This window comes from Euphorbia lathyris, chromosome 8 (genome assembly GCF_963576675.1).
Source record: "Euphorbia lathyris chromosome 8, ddEupLath1.1, whole genome shotgun sequence".
In the NCBI taxonomy this organism is placed as follows: Eukaryota; Viridiplantae; Streptophyta; class Magnoliopsida; order Malpighiales; family Euphorbiaceae; genus Euphorbia; species Euphorbia lathyris.
In genome coordinates this window covers 56,727,381-56,737,574 of record NC_088917.1, presented here as the reverse complement: position 1 = coordinate 56,737,574, position 10,194 = coordinate 56,727,381, and the positions used below count along the sequence as shown (strand labels likewise).

General features: G+C 35.8%; 1 protein-coding gene across 1 annotated transcript; it reads left to right on the top strand.

Moving 5' to 3' along the window:
* The first annotated feature begins 639 nt into the window (after positions 1 to 639).
* LOC136202417 (uncharacterized) lies at positions 640 to 5,915 on the top strand. The gene is made up of 5 exons (XM_065993024.1): positions 640 to 1,267; positions 2,070 to 2,217; positions 5,045 to 5,262; positions 5,374 to 5,547; positions 5,639 to 5,915. Exons 1-5 carry the CDS (start codon positions 1,049 to 1,051, stop codon positions 5,723 to 5,725), a joined length of 846 nt encoding a protein of 281 aa, XP_065849096.1. The 5' UTR covers positions 640 to 1,048; the 3' UTR covers positions 5,726 to 5,915.
* Positions 5,916 to 10,194: the final 4,279 nt, after the last annotated feature.

Here is a 10,194-nt window from a genome sequence, read left to right as displayed (position 1 = left end):
GAATAATGTAGAACAAATGCAACAATTGATTTTACCAAAAGTCCCCATAAAATTAAACTTTAAAATGGACACACAACGGATAATATAAAAATAATTGTTTTAGCAAACCTAACAACAATCTTAGGAAATTTCAAAATCAAATGAGGAAAACGTCTAATTTTTTTTATGACGCATAATTGTCGAAATCTAATTAGGTAAATGAATGATATTATCTTAGTTTCACTCGTCATTGAATTAATTGCATAGTTCATTATGTTACTAAAGTCTTAAATTAATGTTAGTCCTTTTTACTAATTTCAGAGCGTTTCTCATAATTTCAAAACATTAAGACGTTATATTATTATTTTTTATGGGACATAAATAGCTTTATAATTAGAGTTTTGTAGTAATATATTAATTTCTTTTTCCTTTTGTTTTCTTTTTGAAGGTGGTGGATTAGATGATGGTTCGGCAACCTTGAAAGAAAGCCAATGTAAGTGGTCCACGTAAAAGGGTGAAAGGGTAAATGAAAAGCATCTCTCTTCACAAATTCCTTACGTGTGCTAAACAGGTGCGCCTTTCACTAACCAACACGTAACTTTAGCATTTATCTGTTGTGCAGAGACCTTGAATATCACGGCCGATGGGACTATCTTTTAAAAGTTTCTCTCCCATTTCCTATCTGGAATCCCTTTATTTTATTTTTTTCTTCAGGGAACAATAAATAAGGATATGAATTAGGTATAGAAGGAAGAACCCCAACCCAACTAGGTCTTCTTTAGTTTAATTTTCTTATATTCTTTTACAAAATAGTTAAAAATTACTAAAAGATAAGGTAATTGAATCAGGAAGAGGGCAAAGACATCTCCTTTGGTCCTTTTTCTGTTTTATTGTGGTTGAATTTGGAGATTCTGGGATCTGGGGTTAGATCGATCGGCGCTGTATGAACGGGAGAAGGGGGTTGAAAGAAGAAATTAGGGTAGAGGATATATAGATAGATAGATCGAGAAAGAGGGAGAGAGAGAGAGAATTAGAAGAAGAAGAGGAGAAGAGAGGAGAAATTGAAACTATGTCTGCCATAGTGTGCGGTAAGAGATCCTTTTTTGAAGAATTGACTGTGACAAGCCCTCCCGTTTCCAAGAGAATCCGTTGTTCTTCTTCTTCTCCTGTTCGTTTCTCTCCTCCAAGGCCACACAGCTCTGTTTCTTTTACTTCTCCATCTTCCAATCAGACGTCTTCGATCTTGATTCACAAACTCATCGCTCTCTTTCCTGACATGGACAACAAGGTTAACTTCTTGATTTTCTGGATTTTTAATTGTTAATCGCTGATTGATTGCTTATAAAGTTTTTGATTGAATGTGTGACGCAACCCTAGGATTTGAATTATTTGGAGGAATCGATATCATATTTTTGTTCTTGAATTATAAATTCTCTTATCTCTTTTTTTGAATTTGTTTACTATTTATTTAACATTTATGGTTGACAATTTACCTTTTTAATCTTGCATTAATGCTAAACTCATTACCCAATTAATGAGTTTAGCATTAATTATGTTTCCAAGTTATGAAAGATTGGTGTAACTGAATGGATGTTACATGTTTTCAAGTTATGAAGATTGGTGTAATTGAATGGATGTTACGGAAAATGATGATCATTACCCCAATTAATGAGTTCAATCCACAAGAATTAAGAAATCCAATTAATTTGAACTAATAAAAAACTTTGTTACACTGTATCAATTGCATCTACTAATCAATTTATCTATTTCCAAAATAAAAAGCAACTTAAATATATGAATGTATTGAATCAAATGTCATGTATTATGAAAAAAAAATTCTAGAAAGACATCTATTGTGAAACGGATGGAGTATTTTATTGCATAATATGTTTGATTTGGTCAAATGTGACAAATAATATGAAGTAGAGGGAGTATTATTTTGCCCAAATTGTATTATATTTGTATGTGATGGTTTTCATTTTTATTTGTGCCTGGGCTGCTAAAGTTTGTATTTTGGGTTTTGAAGCTATTAACTCTTTGTAATCATTGAAAGACAAGCTGCTAATTGTTAGTAAATTTAATCATTTTAGATTCTTGAGAGAGCACTTGAAGAATGTGGCGATGATTTAAATTCAGCCATCAGAAGTTTGACTGAACTACGTTTGGGATCTGTTGAGAACAGCTTGGATCCTTGTGGAGTTAGATCTGATGTAGTCTTTGAGGCTAATGTTCAACAAGGTAAACACTCAAAAACTTTTGTTCAGAGATACCCCTTGGATGTTTGAAGCCTTCCTTTTGTGTTTTTCTAAAGTTGCAGAGGTGATCGTTTAAGCTTCATGTTTTTGCCATTCTTTATGTGTTTATGTTGCAGAGGTAAATGTAAAATGTATGAAGACATTTAATTTTTCCCTCTATTGTGAATAATGTTAGCCATGTAATGGAAAATCATGATGTTTTTGGTGAAATTATGCTTGCACAAAATTAACAGAAATGAAGAGGTTACATTCTCAAAGTTTAGTAGAAAGTTCTTCTTCCATGCAGTATGCTTATTTTGTTTTCGTTCTTTCCCTTCTAAGACTTTTTGATTTGGCTTAAATTTTCCTTTCATATCATTATCAATGCATCCTCTTTAGACACATCTTGACACTTTCAACCACACATTGCACACATCGTGCCTAACCCATAGTTATTAAATGCGCCGCTAAGGTTCTAGGCTCACAAGGCACTAGGCTGATCACTGTAGCAAACCCCTTAAGGTGCAAGCTGTTGCCATGGTGACGGCAAGGCGCGCCTTTGTGCACTAGGTTGTGGTTATAAGAGGCTTGTCATGGCATGCCTTTATGTCATGTGAGTATTTTTTAGGGTTTTAATTTCCAACATTGGATTAGACACATTTAATGTCCAAAATAAACAACAAAAAAGAAGGAAAGACTTTGAAGAGGCACAGATACTCAACGGGAAACTAAATTTTTAGAAGAGTATGGTGAGGATGAAGAGGATCAGATCCTTGAAAAAGAATTTGATGATGTTGGAGATGAGAAGAGTGATGATGATGAATGATGATTGATGAATTTGGGGACTTTTGATGAGAAGTAGCTATTATTAGTCAACTTAGGATTTACTATTTAGTTGATCATTTTAACTTTAGAATATGGGATTTATTTCATGTTAGAATTTATGATTAAGAATATTGTGATGATTTAGTAATGGATTAAAGCCTTATTTGGCCCTTGTGATATGGTATCCAAAATTTTGTCATTTGTGCACCCTGTGGTAACATCATTTTCCCCCTTGTGTTTTTTTATTGGTGACATTTAACCCATTTTGAATGGAATATTATTTGATTTGTCGTGACATGTACACGAGACATTTGGTTTAATTTTTTTTCATCCAAAATGTGCTAAATGCACATATGAGAACACCTCAGACAAATATTACCAAATGATACCACTGGGGGCAAATGACAATTTTGGATACCACAAAGGCCAAATAAACCTTTATGCCTTTAGTAGCTATTGCGTTTTGATTTTAGAATTTATCATTTCTTATATTTTAAAAATTATCATTTATGGTTTTATATATTTTTATTCATCTAGTGCGCCTTGTGTCGCTGAGGGACACACCTGTGCCTTGCTAAGGCTCCAGGACCTCCTTGCCCTGTGCGTCTTTAATAGCCATTGCCTAACCCATAGACTTGTTTAACGGCATGTTATTCTTTGTGAGCATGGGACAAGTGGCTTGTATCTTTCAACCTGTGCCTTTATTGGTGTACCTTTATGATTTAGGCCTAAAGATTTTGTATTGGAGAAGTAAAATTTTCATTCTCGGGTGCTTAAGATTGAAATGCTTGGGTTTTTTTTCTTTTATTATTATTTTTAGAATCTCTCTCATTCTCCCTCTCCCTCTCTCTCTTGTGTTTGTGTCACTCATTGTGCAGCACTTATAGCAGTATGGGTTATAGGATTTAATTGTAGCTGTTAAGGTCAAAAGTACTACCAAATGGTTAGCCATGTTCAGAATTCTGCATGCTAATTGATACGTTCCTAGGGTTAACCAATTAGTAGCTTTTGATCATATTAAAATGAGCATCAAAGGTTAAAGTTAGTCCTTTTCTTTATGTGTTTTCTAACCTAGTACACATGCTTGTAGAAATTGAGTCGGTGTGCATTGAGTAGAATTAGAAATAATTAGTTGGATGTCGAATACGTCGTAATGGAAAGTTATAGTGCCCAAATTTGTGAGAGGGGGAGAGGGGGCGAGAGAGAGATGCATTGAGTAGAATTAGAAATAATGAGTTGGATGTGGAATACCTTGTAATGGAAAGTTTTAGTGCTCAAATTTATAAGAGGGAGAGAGAGATGCATTGAGTAGAACTAGAAATAATGAGTTGGATGTGGAATACTTCGTAATGGGAAGTTTTAGTGCCCAATTAATGAGAGAGATTGAGTAGAATTAGAAATAATGAGTTGGATGTGGACGACATAGTAATGGAAAGTCTTAGTGCCCAAATTTATAAGAGAGAGAGAGAGAGAGAGAGAGATGCATTGAGTAGAATTAGAAATAACGAGTTGGATGTGGAATACCTCGTAATGGAAGTTTTAGTGTCCAAATTTATAAGAGAGAAATAATACTTCGCAATGGAAAGTTTTAGTGCCCAAAGTTATAAGAGGGAGAGGGAGAGGGAGAGAGAGAGAGAGAGAGAGAGAGATCTTTTTTAAGGAATTTTATTAGAGTATGCATTCAAATTATGCGAGACACGGGTACGGTCCAAATTTATATATATATATATATCATAAATAACATTCATAGTCATTGTAAACCATAAAACAGCCATAATAAGTCGTTAATTCCTAAAAAAGAAATATTTAATACTTCAAACTATTTAAACTACCTAAAAAGGGGCGGTTGCTGTATTTTCTTTAGATTTTGATTTCTTTTTTAATAGGGTTTTGTTTTATTTTATTTTATATATGATGATCATGAAAATTGCATTACCGAGCTCCTACAGAAAAAAGGGGTAATTTATGTAACACATTTGAATTGGCTGAACGACATTTTGTTTCAGGAGTAGCTATAAATAATGCAGAAGCACCAACTGATGATCCGCAAGCTGCTGCACAACTTGAAATGGGTGGTGCAGAGTGGGTAGAGTTCTTTGTTAGCCAAATGAAGGGTGCTGCAAACATAGATGATGCTAGAGCACGTGCTTCAAGGGCACTGGAAGCCTTTGAGAAGTCCGTTTATGCACGTGCTCATGCTGAAGCTGCCAAAGGCTTTCAACAGGTGTTTTTAGTCACCTGTGAATGTTCTTTCAGAAGCTTTCAACACGGATGCAATGTGCCTCCTCTTCATTTTGAGTTGTGCTGATGGTTATTTTTGGTGAAATCTTGTTAGGAAAATATGATGTTGAAGGAGCAATTGCAATCCATTATTCAGGAAAATTCACTTCTAAAGAGAGCTGTAACGATTCAGCATGAGCGTCAGAAAGAATATGAGGACCGGAGCCAGGAGTTGCAACATCTGAAGCAATTGGTGTCCCAATATCAAGATCAGCTAAGAGCCTTGGAGGTTTGAGCCCGTTAACTGGTAGTCGAGTTTGATTTTCCTTTGTAATAGTGATGTGATGAATGATCTTTTTTCTTAATTCAATTATTACCAGGTTAGCAACTATGCGTTAACAATGCACCTGAAGCAGGCTCAGCAAAGCAGCTCAATGCCTGGGCGTTTCCACCCTGATGTCTTTTAAAGCCTCGGTGGATGTATTTCTTTCGGACTGCAAACGTGGCTTTTTAATTTTTATTCCCTCTGTGAACCATTGACGACAGAGGGGTTATCATAATACCAAGTGAGGCTATTTCTTTGTGATACATAAATTGTGAAGTTACTGTTTTAGATTGTGTTTTTATGGTCTAAATAATCTAATAGATTTGGTTTCATATGCTAATAATTGATATGCATAGTCATAAGTAACTCTTTATTATAACTGAAAGGTGGGAATTTATGTTGCATAATTGCGGCCTTATGCGGATTTGGGTTTAGACCTGTTTATATGCGAGTTAGTTCGTCTGGTTCATTCTTCATGAGTTGGGTTTAGACATTTAGACATGTATATTTCAGTCTGCTTGCTGAAGCCTGTTTTAGCCTCTATATATATATATATATATATATATATGATTTGTTTGATGAATAGGCTGGGTTGGATAAGGGAATTTATGCATTAAACCAGTCTATAATCAGTTGTAGTAATAACAAGGATTGAAGCTGTTGGTTTGAGGAAACAATTCAAGCATTCAACAAAATAAAATTGACAATATTAAATGAAAATTATAAAATGATAGGCAGGCCGTCTGTCTGCCTAGAGCTGGATAGGTTTATTAAATCTTAAAAGATATCGCAATATCTAAGTAGAGTAGATCTGGCAATTTCATGTGGAGTCATGTTTGTCTCATTTTTGGGTTCGGTTCGTGTTGAAAAGAGTAATTCCAAACTCAATCCAAAAAAATTCGTGTTAACATATTTGGGTTAGTGTCGATTTAGTGTCATGTTTTCGGTTACTTGTAATTTTGCTATGTATATATATTAATAATAACTTTTAAAAATATAAAAATATTTTACACTATTTTTAAATACGTTATGTCATTTTTATATTAGTATATTAATACTAACCATTGAAAAGTTTGTTAATATCATGTTTAGAAGCTAAATCCAAACATTAAAATTATGTGTTGATTTCGTGTCGGTCGACATTAAAATTATGTGTTGATTTTGTGTCGGTCGGATCTTGTGTACTTTTACCACCTCGAAGAGGGAGGAGGGTTCAAAATAATTTTTTATAAAAAAGGGGGAAAAAATTAAAATTTCAAAAGATAATGTTTTCTTTCAAAAATGAAACTATCGCAAATAACTGTTAGGTGAAATTTTTGAAGTTGTCAAAATAGCAAATTGTTATTTGAATATTTTAATTCCTTCGAATTTTCCTGAAAATGAATTTTATCTGCTGAAACATTTTATTTAAATTAAAATTATTGAAAATTTATTTGAGATCATCAACCTCGCACATAAAGATTGAATGATATATATAATTTAGGATAAATTATATTTATGGTTATTGAATTTTACCTTTTTTAATATTGCGGTCACTGAACTTCAATTTTTTATGGTATGACCATCAAACTTTACACTTTGTTACACCGTTAGCCACTGTGACCATTTACCAACGTTTTTTACTTTTGACTCTCTTTGATTTTTAATTTTCAGGGTTTTCTCTTCTTCCCTCATTCTAAAAGCTAAAGTACCCTTTTTACCCTTCACTTCTATCTCATGTTCAATTCCTCTCTCTAAAACCAGTATCTCTCTAAAATACCCTTATTCTGGTAAATTAATTAATTGCAGAACCTTTGATTATGTGTTTCTGCTCTGCTGCTGCTATTTTATGTGAATCATTACGTCATGCCTATGTTTTATTCGCAACCATTGCTTGTTAAAACTTGTTTCTTTTGAACGGTAAGAATCGGTGATGATGATTAGGAGACTGTGTAAAGTAGCAGCGACAGATTGAACAACGAGGAGAGATGTGGAAGTTGCGCGATTTTGGGGGTTTGATTTGGGAATTGCAAAACCCTGAGAAAAATAGATTAGAATTAGCGGAGACTGTCAACCAATAATTCCTCCTCCTCCACTTCTTCCTCCATCTCCTTCAAACTCTTTCCCCCTCAGTTTAGCAAAAGATAGAGAGAGAAAGAGAGACAAAGAAAGGGATGAGAGAGAAAGACACATAGAAAGAGTGCAAGAAAGGAAGGGTAAAATTGTAATTTTAGGTTTTAGAAAGCGAGAGGAGAGAGATAGCCGGTTAAACGCTAAGAGCATCTCCAAAAGACATTTTTTTTTTTGACAACCAATGAAGCATATATTAAGAATCAAGAAGAAGCATATTACAAATAAAATCAGGGGTACAGAAAATCACTCACCCCGATGTAAAGGTAAAATACTACTTCTAACTAACAAACGAGCAACAGAATTTGCGGAACGACAGACAAATTGAATAGAGCAATTAAAAAACTCGTTTAATGAAAAATGACACTCATTGGCTAAGGCGTTAAAAGGAGATGAAACCTCTAACGGGCGGGCCATAGACTGTACCACGATTAAAGAATCTGATTCAATGATTACATCCTTCTATCCACGGTCTTTGATCCAACTGAGAGCTTCACGGACCGATAGCGCTTCAATGAACGATGCATCTTAATAATTCTACAAGATACCATTTTTAGCCGCAACAAACCGGCCCAACTCGTCCCGAACGATACACCCAAACCCAGCCACATTCTCGTCCGCAAATGAAGCACCACCCACATTCAGTTTTAGAAAACCTACTAGAGGACGCTGCCACACCGTCGGGCTTGGCACAACCGGAGTACCTGAAGGAGAAACCGACGCCTGCGCTCTCTTCCAGGCCTGCAGAAAGAAACCGGTCGAATGGTACAGGATCGAGGCTTGTGAATCCTTCCGATTCCACACAATGTCGTTTCTATAACACCAAATAATCCACCATAAAACCGCTACAAGCTCCACCGGTTTAGAGAAGATCCAGCCCTAATAATAAAAAATGTTATGAAATTGGATTCCCACATCCCCAATAGGCGAAAGAGTCCAAATAGCTCGAGCCATAGTACATTTGAGAAAAATATGATAAGAATCTTCCACCGCCCCATGACAGAGCTCACATAAATCTGAGATTGAAACCATCCGAGCTTTCAGCACAACTTTAAAGGGGAAACAGTTAGCAAGAACCCGCTAAAGAAGGTTCTTAACCTTAGGGGGAACTTTAAGATTCCAAACTCTATTCCATACTGGAGAATCAATGAACCAATTTGCTCCAAATTCAGACATAAGCTTTCGGTACCCACTTTTAATTGTATAGTTGCCTCATCGGTCATCCTTCCAGTACCACACATCATGATCGACCTGATTAGATAAGGGGATACGGAGAATAAGTTCTTCATCCCGAGGAACAAAAATGCCCGAAACTAACCCAACATCCCATGACCGCCGACCCTCCTCCATAAGATCAGCCGCCACTTCCACCCCTAAACCATCCAATTTCTCACTTTCGATATACGGAAAATGATCTTCAGGGAGCCACGAGTCTTCCCAAATCCGGACCTCACCACCCGCCCCTACAAACCTGCGAATACCTGACTTTAACAACTCTTGAGCACCCATAATACTACGCCAGATAAAGCTAGGCCCATCAGATAACGATGCTTCAAGAAAAGAGCTATCCGGATAGTAAAGAGCCTTAAAAACTCGTGCCACAAGAGACTCAGGATTTGAGCTAAGTCGCCAACCTTGTTTAGCCAATAAAGCTAAGTTGAAATTATGCAACTTTCTGAACCCCATTCCACCCTATTTTTTAGGACAACACAGCTTATCCCACGATTTCCAGTGTAAACTACCTTTACCCGAACCATCTGATCCCCACCAAAAAGAATTCATCAACTTCTCTAGATCATCATAGATATTCATAGGAAATAGGAAGAGACTCATAGCATAAGTAGGAAGCACCTGCACTATTGATTTGATCATAGTCTCCTTTCCTGCTCTTGATAGAAACCTGGCTTTCCAACTCTTCAATCTAGACCGCACCATGTCATCAGCAAAGCCAAAAACCTGTGACCTATTCCTTCCCACCACCGAAGGTAGACCCAGGTACTTATCCGGGAGGGCTACAGTGGAAACCCCCAAGATATTACTAGTTTCTGCACACTTAATCTCTGGGCAGTTTCGGCTGAAAGATATAGAAGATGTTGATAAATTTATTTTCTGTCCAGAAGCACGCTCATAGTCATTTAGAGCTTGTTTAATTGCTGAAGCTTCTTATCGATTCGCTCCGAAGAAGAAGTAACTATCATCAGCGAAGAACAGATGAGAGGTTGCAGGTGTTTGGTCCGCAACAACACAACCTTGGATCCGGCCCTCTGACTCCAGCCGAGATAAGTAGAGAGAAAGACCCTCCGTACAGATAATAAAAAGATACGGTGACAGCGGATCCCGTTGACGAGTCCCCTCCAAAAGGCTCTTAATAATATAAATAATTGATCATTAATATAAATAATTGACTCTTAATGATCTAAGAACGACTAAGATATATCATCTCTAATAATATTTATTATATTCATTCATTTTTTATTTATTATTTTATAATTAAAATTATTA

Excerpts from the sequence above, each read along its gene's own strand:
- LOC136202417 (XM_065993024.1), top strand. The coding sequence starts at position 1,049 with ATGTCTGCCATAGTGTGCGGTAAGAGATCCTTTTTTGAAGAATTGACT. Across the intron at positions 1,268-2,069 it reads TTCCTGACATGGACAACAAG|ATTCTTGAGAGAGCACTTGA; the intron begins GTTAACTTCTTG and ends TAATCATTTTAG. Across the intron at positions 2,218-5,044 it reads TGAGGCTAATGTTCAACAAG|GAGTAGCTATAAATAATGCA; the intron begins GTAAACACTCAA and ends ATTTTGTTTCAG.